This window comes from Nicotiana tabacum, chromosome 23, assembly GCF_000715075.1.
Source record: "Nicotiana tabacum cultivar K326 chromosome 23, ASM71507v2, whole genome shotgun sequence".
Classification (NCBI taxonomy): Eukaryota; Viridiplantae; Streptophyta; class Magnoliopsida; order Solanales; family Solanaceae; genus Nicotiana; species Nicotiana tabacum.
Window position 1 is genome coordinate 87,570,175 of NC_134102.1, and position 16,760 is coordinate 87,586,934.

General features: G+C 37.2%; 2 protein-coding genes across 2 annotated transcripts; one reads left to right on the plus strand and one right to left on the minus strand.

Moving 5' to 3' along the window:
* The first annotated feature begins 2,543 nt into the window (after positions 1-2,543).
* Positions 2,544-9,325, plus strand: LOC107771801 (large ribosomal subunit protein bL28m). The gene is made up of 2 exons (XM_016591247.2): positions 2,544-2,894; positions 8,483-9,325. Exons 1-2 carry the CDS (start codon positions 2,695-2,697, stop codon positions 8,916-8,918), a joined length of 636 nt encoding a protein of 211 aa, XP_016446733.1. The 5' UTR covers positions 2,544-2,694; the 3' UTR covers positions 8,919-9,325.
* An 849-nt stretch (positions 9,326-10,174) lies between these two features.
* Positions 10,175-15,073, minus strand: LOC107771800 (uncharacterized). Its single transcript, XM_016591246.2, has 2 exons — positions 14,831-15,073; positions 10,175-11,077 (listed from the first exon to the last, which is right to left on the minus strand). Exons 1-2 carry the CDS (start codon positions 15,036-15,038, stop codon positions 10,419-10,421), a joined length of 867 nt encoding a protein of 288 aa, XP_016446732.1. The 5' UTR covers positions 15,039-15,073; the 3' UTR covers positions 10,175-10,418.
* Positions 15,074-16,760: the final 1,687 nt, after the last annotated feature.

Sequence of the window (16,760 nt, forward strand, 5' to 3'; positions counted from 1 at the left end):
GAAGACAATAATTCATAATTCTCTTCAGGAGTTCCTCTTATTAAAGCTGAAGCACGTTGAATAACACGCCACGCCTTGTGATAACCAATGTCTAGTATATGCAATTTTTGCATTTCTACCATGACAAAGGCTGGTGTAACTTCAAACCTTGGGTCTCGAAGATTGTCGATAATGTAACCACTAATCAACTTTGAAGTTGCATGCCTTTGATCAGCTTTAATAGTGTTAACTGAGCAGTCATGATTTTTCTCAATCTTTACTATCTTGAATAGTGTTGAATCTTTAATTCTGAAAGCACGCACACACCACCCACACCTATCATCATTGCATTTCAACGAATATCTTGTTGAGCTTGATCTAACAACCTTGAATTCAAAATGTCCTTTAATTGCTATATTGGAAAAATAGTTAATTATACTCTTCTTTTTGTTAAATATTGATCCCACTTTTATTTCATCCAACGAAGCATTTTCTCTTAATATCGTAGTTGGGGATTCTTTTTGTTTCGAATTTGAGCTTTGTCTAGTTAGTTGAGTAAAGGTTTTTTCAGCAACTTCTTCTATTACTGGTGCACTCTCTAAGACTTGAATACCCAAAGCTTGTTCGTTGTCAATCTCTATAATGCTTTGTCCTTCTACTTGAATAGAATCAAATGTTTGAAGCACCTCTTCAGTTATTGGTTGAGCTTCAACCACATCTATTTCTATTATCTGTTGGCATTTGTCTTGATTATCTTGTTGAGTTTCTGTATTGACATGTTCAAAGGTGCTTGTAGAATCAAAAACTCTTTCCAAAATATCAACAATGAAACGACAACCCTTGAAGAGTGAATGACTTTTTAGTAACTCTATACATGTGTGAAGATCTAAATCTTTGGATACAAGCATTCCCTTACTTGTTCCCAGATTGATATCAAACCATATCATTGCTTCAAACTTGTCTCTATCCAATTCAATAACTTCAAAGACCTGGTTAATGAAATCTTCAAATCGAATTTTCTCAGGTACTAGAACAAGCTTTGTTTGATGATCAAGATACTTATAGTCTGCAGTCCATCTACCATTAAAAGAAACTATAATACATATTGTATCCATCCTGCAAGTCAAGAAAATGAGAAATTCAGGACATATTTATACAACAATCGTGAAGTTAAGGACAAGATGTCCTAAACTTTATCAATACAAGTTGCAAAACACAGGACACTATGTCCTTAATATTTAGAACAACAGTCATGAAGTTAAGGATATCATGTCCTAAACTTTATCAATACAAGTTGCAAATACAGGACACTATGTCCTTAATATTTACACAGTAGTCATGAAGTTAAGGACATCATGTCCTAAACTTTATTAGTATAGGTTGCAAAAACAGGACACTATGTCCTTAATTTTTACACAGTAGTCATGAAGTTAAGGACATCATGTCCTAAACTTTATCAGTACAAGTTGCAAAAACAGGACACTATGTCCTTAACTTTGATATTTGCAGTCAAAATGTTAAGGACATGGTGTCCTTAACTTGGATGTGTGCATTGTAAAAGTTAAGGACATGATGTCCTTAACTTCGATGTGTGTATTGTAAAAGTTAAGGACAAGTTGTCCTTAACTTTGATGTGTGCATTGTCAAAGTTAAGGACAAGCTGTCCTTAACTTTGATGTATGTAGTGAAAAAGTTAAGGACATTGTGTCCTTAACTTTGCTGTGTGCAGTGAAAATGTTAAGGACATGATGTCCTTAATATTTAGAACAACAATCATGAAGTTAAGGACATCGTGTCCTTAACTTTATTAATACAATTTGCAAATACAGGACACTATGTCCTTAATATTTAGAACAAAAGTCATCAAGTTAAGGACATCGTGTCCTTAACTTTATTAATACAAGTTGCAAAACACACGACACTTTATCCTTAATAATTTTTAGAAAAGCAGTCATGTTAAGGACACCAAATCCTCAACATTATATCCTCAATATTTACAGAACAATCACAGAGTTAAAGGACGCGATGTCCTTAACGTTATCAATACAGAAAAGAAAAAAAATCAATTTCCTAGCATCTTATTCTTCAGTAACGAAATAAAAATCCACACAAACACACAAAAGCATATAGAGATATCTAAAACTTTAGAACTTACTGTAATTTTATGGTGAATTTTGGACGAGAAAGTTGAATTCTAAACTTAGACAAAAAGTTTGAAATCGGAAGAGAAGCTTGTGCAATTTTGGACGATCACAACAATTCTCTGTACGTAAGTTTGAGCTGCTGCTGATCGTGAATAAGGAGCGTATGTATCAGCGAAATCCTATATAGCAGAAGGGTATTTTCATCCGGATGGGTAAAAATTTATTAAAGCAGTGGCTAAAGATTAAATATATTTAAAACAGTGACTTAAAAGTAAATACATGTGTTATTACGGGCTATCTGTGTACATCGCCCTTATTTTAAGCGGATAAGTTTTACCCAATTAATATCCCATATTTTTCCTAATAAAAGAAACAATTTGGAAAAATGTTAAAACACAATTTAAGCAAAAAAACTAAAGTACTAAAAATGAAAACATTAAAGCCACTTCGATTTCTGGTTTCAGTTCTAAAACCCTAAAGCGCCAATTCCATCAAAGTTCTCTAATTCCTTTGAATTTAGCAAGAAGACCCATAGACCTAAAATTGAACTGTGAAGGGGAAAGGGAGAAAAATGGCATTCAGATCAAGAGAAATAATGAAAAAGCTAGTGAAGAATATAGGCGGAGAGCAGAACTTGGCATCTGGAGTTAAACAACAGCTTGAGAAATGCGTACCGAAGAGTAAAGTTGTGATGGGTCGAGCTCAGCGTGGTCTCTTCGCTGGCCGCCATATTCAGTTTGGTAATCGTGTCAGTGAAAAGGGTGGGAATACGTGAGTCATTTCCTCCTCTTCTTATCCTCATTTTTATTTTATCACAAGGCCACGGATTTATTGGCTAATTATGAGATTTTAAGAAGTTCCTTTGTGGTTACTCTGTGATTAACTTGCTCAGATGTTCTTCCATCTTTAATTTTAAATATAATTAGTTAGGTGCTAGTTTGTATTATGCGGATTCATCATGAATTTGAAAGTTTTAAGCTAGTTGCCAGCCTAACGCAACCAGGGTCCGAGGTAGACTATTGGCTATGGGTTCGGATGAACGTAGTAGCTTTTACTTACACTCTGTATTTGTATTAGAAAATAGTAACTAAGAAGAGCTATGAGTGCTAGGGGTAGTTCAGAACCAAAAAGGGCAGCCCGATGCACTAAGCTCCCGCTATGCACGGGGTCCGGGTAGTTCAGAATCCATAAACTTAAAATTCTGGCTCTGCTTCTGACCGCAACTCTCCTCTTTATCCGAGCTTGGGACCGGCAGTGTGAGCAAGCCCATACCGGCAGAGTTGTTGTTAGGTGCTAGTCTGTCAACATAGTGGACTAAGTAGTTTTACTAAAACATGGAATTTAGAAATATTATGGTAAACTGTGATTTGCTATTGATTCTGTAAAATATATAAAAAAAACATATTGAGTTCTTAAAGCAAAAACTCCTACAAAACTTATCTGAAAACATCTTCTGGTTTACTGCATAAATATGGAAATCTTCTTTTAGCTGCTAATCATGAATGTCATTTACAATACCAACCTATTCAAAGAATACCAACCTATTCAAAGAATGAAAGAAAGAAAAAATCTAAAGCTCCAAACATGATTTTAAGCCTTGTTCTGGTCGAGCCTAAGCAGCTTCTATAATGCGAAAGTGAGGCATATGAGAATATGATATTTTTGGTTAATGTGATAATAACTTGGAATTGGTCTCATTTTGAGCTGCATTTGGTTGTCTCAGAAGTGCATTTTGGGCTTTCAGTTTGCTTGTATTGCCTGATTTAAGAATCACCTTCTTTTGTGAATGTTTTAGTAAACGAAAAAGGCATTGAACGTGAAAATCCTTGATCCTTTTAGTCCTTATTAGATGTGTTTGTTTTCTTTGAAATTTTGGTTGAAGTACACATCAGCAGTTAGAACATACTCATCCTTGTTTAGTTTTATGGATTCTCAGGATAACTCATATTAGAATCTGGTATATGGCCAACATGTATGTTCTAGGAATCATTTTCTTGAGATGAGTATTGTGCATAAGAATTTTATAAATGAATTTTGAGAATGCAATTAGGCAAAAACTAGCAGCACACTACCTCTTTCTATTTCAAGAAGTCCATCCTGTTCTCCAACTCTTCTCAGTTTGGTTTATTGAACTCAATTGTTCTTTCTTTGGGAGTAGTAAGATTCTGAATGGTGCTTCCATGTTTCCGGAAGGTGAAACCTCTAGATAAGAATTTCTTAAAGCAGTATTCTCTAAATGTAACTTTTAGGTTTCTGTTCTTGTTTTCATGTTCAAGCAAGAATTGTAGGCAATGTGATGAGCACTAATTTTGGCCTACCTACTCTTAAGAGGTCCATTTCTAAATTGGAATAAGAAAATAACACAACCCCCCTCCTTTTTTCTCCCAGCGCAGTCCCAAAAGGAAAAAAGCTCGGAAAAGAAGAAATTGTTAGAGTATTTCTCGTTTGGGAAGATTTTTTTGGGGAGGAATCGGTGTGCGATGGGCTGGGTTTACTGCATTCCTCCTCTAGTTTGTGACAAGAATTTTGCATTCAGATGCTTATAACATTAGCTTCTTTGATTGCTGTGCTCTATTCTCCATTTTTCCCTTTCTCATTTTCAAAAGTTAGTTTAGATAACACAGTGAAGCTTTCTTTCTTCCACAAAAAATGAGGAAACCTTGTTGGGAGTGGAAGGATGGATAACAGAAGGAAAAATGAAATTGCAAACATCTCTTCCTCCTCTTCTTCTGGCAGTACAAGTTTCAACCTCCTCCTGCCACCGCTAACCTTTTTAACTTGCTGATTAAGTTGCACTAAATCTGGGTTCAGGATTTGCTGGAATAGATTATATCTTCCGAGCTAGAGAGAACTAGAGATAGAGGGAGAGAGATTCTCATAAAGTTTGACATTCCCTTTGCTCCATTAGATATGATACTGCTGATTCCTTTTTTGGTCCATTCAAAAGGTTTTTCACTTTTTTTATCTTCTGAAACGGTAAGTAAAGATATTATAAATATAAACAGCAAAGCACTAAGATAGTGCTGCTAGGAAATTACAGAGTCGGAAAACTCCCTATCCAAAACAAAAAGAAGGGTTCCTTCCTATACAGATTCCATTTTGCCACTTTGTTTTTGGTGGAAATGCTTTAATTTTAACATCCCCATTTTGTCTTCAGTGTCATGCTCACTTGGCATGATGAGGTACCTTTTCTTTTGACCTGCTAGCTCCTATACAATTTATGCTAAAACCGGGGAACTAACAAAATTCAAGAAATTATCAAGACTGTTTATATGATAGTGAAAGTTCCAACTAAACAAACTAACTAAGCATCTAGCCTTCAGAGTGTAAATTGGAGTTAAGTCCATCAAAACATCTGTGATTCCTTTCCTTCGAGATACACCAAAAAATAGCTGCTGGGACCATTCTCCAAATCCTTTTGATGGATTTGTGAACTCTCCAAAAATACCAGCTTGCAAATGCATCTCTAATGGATTGAGGCATGACCCTATGTAATTCAACTATGAAGAAGAATAGATTCCAGATATCAGTTGCTACTGGGCAATGCAAAAAAAGGTGGCAGACACTTTGCTGACACATGTAGCATCTATTGACAAGGATGGTGCCCCTTCTTCTAAGATTGTCCTGTGTTAGGCATGCTTTGTTTAGTTCTGTCCATGTGAAACAGGTAACTTTGAATGGCTGCCTAGTCCTCCATACACGTTTCCAAGGCCATTCCTCCAGCATGCCATTCTGTGAGCTCATCAGGTTATAGTTGTCCTTGACAATATACTTCCATTCCTTGTTGTTTCCGCCATAGGATCTTGTCAGGTAGCTGATCATCAGTTCCGTGACCACCTAAAACTTCTAGGAGTGCAAGAAGATCATTGACTTCCCAGTCTACTAGGTTCCTTCTGAATCGAGGGTTCCAATTGCCCTCCCTGATGAGGTACTTTTTGTATGTAATACTCCCTCCGTTTCAATTTATGTGAACCTATTTCCTTTTTAGTTCGTGCCAAAAAGAATGACCTCTTTCCCTATTTGGAAACAATTTACCTTTATGCAATGATTTATAGCCACACAAAATATATGTGCCTCATTTTACACCACAAATTCAAAAGTCTTCTCTCTTTTCTTAAACTCCGTGCCCAGTTAAATGAGTTCACATAAATTGAGACGGAGGGAGTATAATATTTACTTATGTGTCAAAAGTCTTCATTTTTTTAGTTTTCGTGCCTAGTCAAACACCATAGGGTCCATTACATATATGAGACTGAGGGAGTACATGTTTTCAGGTTATTTTGATGTATGCAGAACAGATTTTCCTGGAGAAGAAAGATGTTCTGATCGATATTCAAAGGGCTGCCCTCATTGAAGTGAAACAGTGCCCTTGTTTTTAATTTGTTATCAGCACTGAGAAATTTATCTGGAATCCTACATTTTGATTCCCCATTTTCAAAACATCTTCACAATATGTGGTGGTAACTTTTCTCAAATTTAAAAAATGATATTCCTTTCGAAACGAGTTTGCCAATTTGTGGAAGACTAAAAACAAGAGACTTCAATTAGCATTCTTGAGTTGCATGGGTGATTACATCCTTATTTGTTTAGAATGTCAATGTCATAGAAGTCAAGGATTATGGTTACTTGTCAAAATGAGGTATTTTCTTTGCATTATCAAATCAGTATGTTAATGTTTCTAGCTACAGTATGCACCTTCCGGTTCTAGCAATGAGCTTTATTTAGTTTCTACCTTGTTTTTCCCCTTTTGCAGGTGAAACACATTCCTGGAAGTGAAATTTTTCTTCCAGTTCTTTTTACCCCTTCCATTAGATAATTGACAAAATCTAACCTATTATAGATCTGTCCAATTCTCGCATATACCTGGACATGGCGAAAACTCTAAAAAGTAATTGTTTGAGCAAATTGGTACTTCAGTCATATAAGTACTTCTCCTGCCTTTGCAAACCTTTGTTCCTAATTTAAAAAAAATTGTGTCTTGGATAGCCTTATAGCTTGTTTGGCCAAGCTGGAAAAATCAGCTTATTTTGAGAAATGCTTTTTTCATAAGTGCTTATCAAAAAAAGTACTTTTGGAGAAAAGCAGTTTGCGTTTGGCCGATCAATTTGAAAAGCACTTTTGAACAACAATTTGTGTTTGGCCAAGCATTTCAAAAAGTGCTTTTTTAAGTGTCAAATTACGAATAAGGACATGAAAAGATTTGCTTAATAATTAATGTTATATAAGTAGATAAATAATCACAAATATTTATTTTTAAAGATAATAATTAAATTTTTTATTTTATTTAAGTAAAATGTAAAAATAAAATTGAAAAGAATGAGTATCAATATTTTACATTTTTTTTGTGGGAGTTGCAAGTTGGTGAGTTGTCTTCTGAGGTGTTTCACCTATCGAAAAGGAAAAGGGTATGACCAAAATCCATTTTTGCGGAAAAAAGAACAAGATGGTTGGCTTTGATGACAAAAACTCATTGCAACTTTTCAATCCCTTTCTTCCTTATTGGGCTGCATGAGCAAAACTATTTCTGATACTAAATTGGTTATGCAGTTTAGGTAGATAAAGTATTCCAGACAAGAGAAGATATTAGAGAAGGTTCAGGACATGCATTCTTGCTAATATGCAACGAAACATTCCGTCACCCAAGTGAAGCACTGGTGGATGATATCCTAAAAGATGAAAACATTGTGTTGTGATGGAAAAATATAATCTTAGTCTAATGTTCGCTAGAAGTCTTTATCTTGTTAGAGATTTGTTTGCCAATATAAAATGTAAAGAAATATGTCAGAGAACCTAAATTATTGAATATTGGATTGAGACAGGTCTAAATGGAACGACATGGATAGTGAAGATTCATATAGCCGACCTCTTGGAATTGACTCGTCGTTGTTGCTTATTTAGCTCTGGTTTCTGGCTTAATAGCAATGCTTTGTTGGCATTCAGTATCTGTATTTAATCTGTAGTAATGTTTCTTCTTCTGATATTCTGATGATATTTTTCCTGAACTGCTTTATTAAAAAAACAAAAAATTCCTCAACAAAAGGATATTGTAAGAATTGGTTTAGCAAGGGAGATAACGAGTGTTCAGTTTCTTTGGGGAAATTTAACCTAGTTATCACTAAATTCAAATATAATTATCTATAGTTCTTTAAACTTTTAGTTGGCTTGCAAATGCTGCTTTTTGTGTAGTCTCTGCTGCCTTTCGAACATTGTTGTTTTTAGCTTCTCTGGGTCCCAAAAATAGAAAACATAAGGTTCAATTTTAATTTGCAGTTTGATTCCAAACTTATGTGGTGAACCATAATAAACTGTGATTGTTTACTTTCTGGAAAAAAAATAAAACTGTGATTGTTTATGAGCAGGTCGAGGAGGAATTGGAAGCCTAATGTGCAAGAGAAACGGCTTTTCAGCTATATCCTAGATCGTCATATTCGTGTGAAGGTTACAACTCATGCCCTGCGATGTATTGACAAGGCAGGTGGTATTGATGAGTACCTGCTGAAGACACCTTACCACGAGATGGACACTGAATTAGGCCTCTTCTGGAAAGCTAAGATTGAGAAGTTGTACGAGGAGCTTGGGAAGATGGAGGTAGTATTCTTTACACCGGAAGATGAAGCAAAACTTGAAGAGCAATTTAGGGAAGTAAAGTTGGAAGAACGAGCAGCCCGTAGGGAAGCCAGGAGAAAGATGTATGGTTGGTCACCCAAATCCGAGGTAAAAGCAGATTCTGAAGGAACTGATGGAGAAGGAAACGTACAATCTGACTTCCATGAAGGGATGGTTGCCAATGCTTGAAAGCATTCGAGCGACAAAATGTTGTAGGTTTCTGAGCTGCTTCCTGATATTGAAGGGCTTCTTTAGAATGTTTTGTATTCCTGACTGGCTAGAGTAACATGAATTTTGCTTGCATCTGGCTTTGTGTAAACTTATCTACTTTGATAGCAAGCCTAGTAAAGGTGCTATTCTTAATTCTTCATATAATAAGGAGAAATGCTACAGCTATTTCAATAGTTTTGTTATGATTGACTCAGAGACATGCGTGCAAAGAAACTCCTACTGGGATAAGAGTTGCTCTTCGGATACCCAATCATCTGCTTTATCATATTCATTGATAAATGATATTTATAATTCGTTTGAGGGATAGAGAAGAATTATAATTTCAATATCCCGCCGCCTTATGAATCAATGAGAAGTTCATTACCGAGATGATGTAATTATTTGTTTAATGAATTGCTTTACATTCAACTTTCCGAATGATCTAATTTTCTTTATATAATCTTCCCAGCTGCTTTTGCTTTCCAATTTTTCTTTACATAAATGGTTGATGATAAAGATTGTCAAGCAACACCAAATAATAATAAAATATGAGTAACATAACATACTAAATAAAAATTCATGTTGAAATTATGGCTGGAAATTTCCCAAATGAAAACTTAGGGGTAAACCGTTGGTTGCTATTCGGCTTATAAACGAAGACAAGTTGAAGCTCCTACATATTCTGCTTATTATAATCATACTAGAAAAACTTTCCGAAGCGTAACCCTAACAAGTGACAACATACAAGATTTGATGATTCAAATCCATTCTCAGAGGAAGTTCAATAGGTGCCAAAGACCTATAGGTGTAGTTGATACAATAGCTGACAACTTAAGTCAGTGACTTAAAATGCAATTTTGACTATGAAAGAAAGCTGTCAATATGAACCATATCTTCTTATTCTTGTTTAAAGTTTAATATGATTTGTACCCCTTTTTCCCGTTTGGACATTCCACTTCCTTGAGAAATTATTCAGCTATTTGGATCTGTACTTCTACATGTGCATTTTTCAAGTCATAAATTTTAGCATTCACCTTTTGGGATGTGTTCTTTTTTCGGGTGTTTGTAGTAAACATCCCAAAATTATTTTCAGTATTAATGTCAAGGACAAACATTCCCCGCATTTGTGACAAATCCCCTGCCATTTTGATGATTACATTTTGACAAAACTCCTATGAACCCATAAGAAAAGAATGCAGGAAATCTTTTGCTATAATGTGGCACAAACACAAAAATACTTTAAAAACTCGAAAACATCTATATAAGTCGATCTTTTCGTCTGGTGAAGCTACAAAATTGGATATGAAGACAACTTCTATCACCATCTTTTTGGGGGTAGGGCTGTAGGGAGGCCGAATATTAAGAATGAAAAGAAGCAAAATGTTTCTCAAAATAAGTTAGCAACACAAGGGCAAAAATAGACAAAACAAACTTGTTAAGATGATAAACCTCTTAGATCCTCCAGCCAGGAAAAAAACTTTACCAGCCAAGCTTTTGGATTATTGAAAGGCCAGATACGACTGTTATTGAGTAGATACTACAATCCATGAACAGTGCATTCATAATGTTTTGCAATAACAATCCCAGCTCCAAAGCCTTCCCAATTTGATCAACCATACCAGCAGTAGGGATACTGTTTGCCGCTTTTTGATTCCTTTGGGACCCTGCTTCTTCTTCTACGAGAAGGCGTGCAATAACAATTGATATGTTGGTCAACAACAGCAGCAGAAGAGGTCTAAAGAATATGACCACGTTGAAGAAGTGGCTGTTATAGGACACAAGAACCAAAATGGCAGCCACAAGAGAAAAGTTGAGGCGAATACTCTCAGAAGCTGCAATTGCAGAACTAATTTTATTTGGGGCGAAAATATTGTGATAGTTGTTCTTCAGTTTAAAAAATTGACCCCCCTCAGAAGCAGAGAGGCATGGAGGATTCAAAGGAGATGAATCCGGAAATAACTGCTCTTTGCCATCAAGATCCAAGGCAGGTGCACTTGAGGTTTCAATGTTGGACTCACATTTTCGCATGAATGGAGTTGTTCTGCTTTTGCCATCAGATTCATTATGCTCACCAGGCTCAATTCCAAGGTCATTATCGGGCAAAAATGGTCCAGAGGCCTCACTCCCACTAATAGAAACTGTGAAGTAGCAATAAATGAGTGACAAGTATAATGAGCACTATCCTTTATCGAAAAAGAAAGTATAATACTAATAACACAAGCACTTGCCCACAGCATCATGACATAACTCTCACCAAGCTCACATAATCATTCCTTCCAATTGGACAAAATCAGAATTTTAAAACGAAAAGTTATTGGCAAGAAATCACAGAAGAGACTGGTCCAATTGCCATAATTTTATCCATGTCATAATTTGTCTAATTTAGAAGTCTGGGTACTGACTTTTATTACCTCCAAATATGCCATGATTTATAATTGTTTCCAAGTCTAGTTGTGAATCAAGCATACTATCCAAAGATGCATTTCCAAAAGTTCTTCAAATATCCAGCATTAAAGACTATAACAGGAAACCTCACCATCAACGCTCGTTTTTTTTTATAAGGTGAAGATTTTATCAAAAGCAGTATCACGCTGATACGGTAAAAATACAAAAATAGGGATGCAACACGAGGACTAATTGAATGTCTTCTTTAGCTTCTCAATTATAAAATTTAATTATATTGGACCATAGTTTTTTACACATATCTTTAGTATTTTTGCTGTGAATGAACCTATATATTGTTACTTACCCCCTACATCCCAATTTATGTGGCGGTGTTTGACTCGGCAGGAAGTTTAAGAAAGAAAGGAAAACTTTTAAAACTTGTGGTCTAAAACAAGTCATAATTATTTGTGTGGCTATCAATCATCTCCGTAAGGGTACAATAGGAATTTTAAAGTTAAATTGTATTTCTGACAGATCTTCCGGGCATGCCGTCCGAGAGGGATATCGATTTTGGTATTGACTTGTTGCAGGGCACTCAGTGGCGTTTTTGGGTCATATGGTGTCGAGTGAGGGGATCAAGGTAGATCCGAAGAAGATTGAAGTGGTGCCGAGTTAGCCCAGATCGTCTTCAGCTACTGAGATCCGAAGTTTTCTTGGTTTGGCAGGGTATTACCGTCATTTCATGGAGGGTTTCTTATCTATTGTTGCACCTATGACCTGATTAACATAGAAGGGTGCTCCATTCATATGGACTGAGGAGTGTGAGAAGAGCTTTCAAAAGCTCAAGACTGCCTTGACTACAGCCCCAGTTTTGGTGTTGCCTACGGGTTCGGGGTCTTACACTGTGTACTGTGATGCATCACGTGTTGGCCTTGGCGTGGTGTTGATGCAAGTGGTGATTGCCTACGCGTCTAGACAACTGAAGGTTCATGAGAAGAATTATATTGTCCATGACTTAGAATTAGCAGCTATTATTCATGCCTTAAAGATTTGGCGGCACTATTTGTACGGCATGCCCTGTGAGGTCCATACCGACCCCGGAGTCTACAGCATCTGTTCAAAGTGAAGGATCTTAACTTGTGGCAGCGGAGATGGTTAGAGTTGCTTAAGGACTATGATATCACCATTCTATATCACCCCGGGAAGGCCAATGTGGTGGCCGATGCTTTGAACCGAAATGAGGAGAGTTTGGGCAGTTTAGCATATCTACCAACAGCGGGGAGGCCATTAGCATTGGTTGTTCAGGCCATGACCAAGCAGTTTGTGAGAATGGATGTTTCGGAAACGAGTCAAGTTCTTGCTTTCATGGTTTCTCGGTCTTCTATATATGATCGTATCATAGAGCGTCAGTATGATGACCCCCATTTGCATGTCCTTAAGGACACGGTACAGCACGGCAATGCCAAGGAGGTTTCTATTAGAGCTGATGGTGTGTTGCGGATACAAGGCCGATTATGTTTGCCCAATGTGGATGGGTTACGTGAGTTCATTCTTCAGGAGGCCCACAATTCGCGATACTCCATTCATCCGGGTGCCGCTAAGATGTACCAGGATTTGAGGTAACACTATTGGAGGAGGAGGATGAAGAAGAACATAATGGAGTATGTTGCTCGGTGCCTAAATTGTCAACATGTGAACTATGATCACCAGAGGCCAGGTGGGTTACTTCAGAGACTCGATATTCCTGAGTGGAAATGGGAGTGAGTTACCATGGACTTTGTTGTTAGGCTCCCACGGACTCAGAAGAAATTTAATGCAGTATGGGTGATTGTGGAGACGTTGACCAAGTCAGCTCATTTCATTCCAATGGTGACTACTTAATTCTTCAGAGCAGCTGGCTCATGTCTAAATTCGCGAGATTGTCCGACTTCATGGCGTGCCGGTATCCATCATCTCTGACCGGGGTACGTAGTTTACAACGCGCTTCTGGAGACCCGTACATCATCAGTTAGGCAAACAGGTTGAGTTGAGCACAACATTCCACCCCAAGACGGACAGACAAGAAAAGTATGGCATTCTTTTTAGAATAGACAAAAAAGGAAAGTATGACACATAAATTGGGATGGAGGGAGTATTCGGTATCCATTATCCAAACTTTAAAAAAAAATTTAAAAAAAAAATAAGCACCAAAATTTTCACAATTGAGCCTTGGCAAATCAGGTGATCTGGGAAGGCTGGAGCATAAATAACATGATTCAAGCAATATTCTGCACCTGTAAACCATAACATACATTCTATTTCTTGTTTATAAGAATTTCCTTCCTCTTCTGAAGCCCTCGTCTTAGCACTATCTTGAAGAATATTGGAGTAATTACTGGGATTCTTCTTATATCAATAGATAAGAGCTCTTCAAAAGAGAAAAGCACAAAAAATGGGCGAGGTCCATGGGAGGAAGCAAAAAGAGCAAGAATTAAAGGTGCACGCTTCTTTGAGATGAAATGCTCCATTTACAGAAAATAGAAAATATCAAACACAAATGAATTTAGTCCTACAATATCAAATTGTAATTAAAATAACTAATTTCATTATCCTGCATACAACAATGCGGATATTAATCCAACTATTCAAAATCGAGATTTAAAGAACCAACTACTTCCCATTGGGAACTTTTTGCGTGTCATTTTTTGAAAGCGCATTGCTTCACTCATAAAGAGATAACTCCTCGCTTAACATAGTTTCATCGCTTTAAGCGATGTCTCTTAATGACACCGACCCATTTCAATCCAATCCGTGGCAGGAGTATAGTTTCAACATTTCATACAACCAAAATAAATTGGATATAAACTAAGTAATGTTAACACCGTTTCGCCGGATATGCAATAAAATGATTTCATTTCTCAAAAAAGAAAAAGAAAATAATAGTTTAACATAACACTATACTTCAACGATATGAACTTGAACCCCCCCCCCCTCTCCCCCGCAAACCCCCTTTTCCGGCGCCACATATATATATATACATATACATACACACACACACACACACACCCCAACATTGCTAGTTTTGCCGAGCATCGATTTCTAGTTTTTCCTTTAATTGTAATCTTCTACAAGCCTCCATAAACTCAAAAAATTCTATCAATGAAGGTATAAAACAATGTGATTTCTTCCCATCTACCTGAGCTCGGCAGAATTACGCGCTACTTGTGCTGGTGGGAAGTAGTAGGTACCCGGTGGATTAGGCATTCTAATGTGAAAAACTCACAAAAGTCAAATTGAAAAGACATAGTGTACCAACTAACTACAAATAAATCGTTCCCATTTTATATCCCCGGAGGGACAACTGCAAACAATTTCTCTTAGTAAGAAACTTTAGATAGCAAAACAGACAAAAAAGTAATTTAAATTGAATTATCACTTTACAATCGAATATTAACAAAACAAAAAAAAAAAAAATGAAACAAAGCAAACAATTCGGAACAATTGATGTGAATATAAGTCGCGCGTACCGGGAGAGGATTGAGCGGAAGGGAGATGATCGCGAGAAATCCAAGGAGGGCAAGAGGCGGTGTGAGAATGCCGAGATTCCGATCCCGGTCCCGATCCCGATTCCATTTCCGATGGTAGAGTTGGGATTCTGCCGGTGATAAGGGCCAATCGGTCATTTCCTCGTTCAACAATACGGCGCCGTCGGGTTTCTCTGCCGTTCGTCGCCATTATTATTCTTTCGCGGGATAAAAGAATTGAAGGATCGTCTGTACGAGTTCTTTTCTTATTCAGGTGGATTTTCATTAGTTTTCCTATTTTAACCTTCACCTTTCCGTCTTATTACGCGTTATGCACCACAACAACAACTATAGAATCACACTAGCGGGGTCCGAGAGCGTATAGTGTACGCACTCTTTACCCCTATATCGGAGATAGAGAGGATATTTTTGGGAGACCCTCGGCTCAGAGACAATAGATCCGTAACAACAACAGAAACCAGAAAAGCAGTATCAGCTTCGTAAAAGACATCAAATAAATGGAAAGGCAAAAAAAAGTGTGAAACACAACAAAAATCGCTAGCAGTCCTAGACAAAACACTATCAGACTAGCCGATACAATGAGAAAAAACGTTCGACTACCCTCCTAACCTACAACTAGGCCTGGCAAGTGGGCCGGTCCAGACCCGGGACCGGCCCAGGACCGCGGGCCAGACGGGCCAAACGGCTAAACGGGCCAGGACCGTTTGGTCCGATTTTAGCGGGCCTGGTCCGGTCTCGTGGGCCGGTCCTATGATTGGGCCCGCCGGGCCCGGGACCGGTTGGCCCGCCTGGGACCGGGACCGGCCCGGTCCCCTTAGCGGGCCTAGCGGGCCCAACGGCTAATTTTTTATTTTATTTTTAAAAAAAAAATGTTGGACTGTAAAAAATAGCCGTTGGGCTGTCAAAAATAGCCGTTGGCTATTTATGAAATAGCCATTTAACCCCTCAACTTTGTTTTAATCCCAAACTTTTTATAATTACACTTTTACCCTATTTTCAACTATAAATACCCCCATCATTATTTTATTTTTTCTTACAAAATCATCAATCTATCACAATCTCTCTCTAATTTACTTCTACTATTGCTTACTTTATTGTTACAATTTGTGAAGTTGGTGAATTGAAATCTTCAACGATAATCAATTTCCAACAAGTTATTCGTCAATTCGGTAAACTCGTTCCAACTCTTAAGTTTTAATATTATAATTTTGTTTGTTTTATTTACTTTGCTTGATTAATTAAGATGGCTTATTCCTTAAAAAATATGTTTAGTAAAAATAAGGAAAAATCGAAGAGTGGTGAATCTAGTGGCCAATATGTTCCTCCTCCACTTCCCCCGGCTCCACGACCCAAACATGTTACCCGTCCTACACCTCCTATTCTTGATAGCGATAATAGTTTATTATAATTTACCGAGAGTCAATTTTTCCATAATATAGCACCCGGTGAACAATTAAACCATGAATATATGAATGCTCTTTATGGTAATCCAACTATTGATGAAAATGATGATGAAGAAATAGATTTTGATGAAACGCAACCGGATGATGATACACCCACTAGTCCTGCTCCTGAAGTTAACCCAACTAATAATAATCTAGATGATCCCCATCTGACCCTCCTATTAGTGCCCCTACTTTTTATAGACAACCTCCTAAACGGGCAGAAACATCTCTTGTTTGGCAATTTTTTACTCAACTAAGAGAAAAAATAGGGCTAAGTGTAAAACTTGTGGCAAAGAGTTAGTTTTTCAATATGTTGGAAGTCGGGGGGGGCAGTTTGACTAGACACATATTGCTACACCCTCAAGATAAAACTAGATATTTTCGTATGAAAGCTTTGGCTGAGGGGACAAGTGCACCTAGTCAGTCTGACCTTAGTACCGGGTCAAATCAATTTCAACCGAGAATTA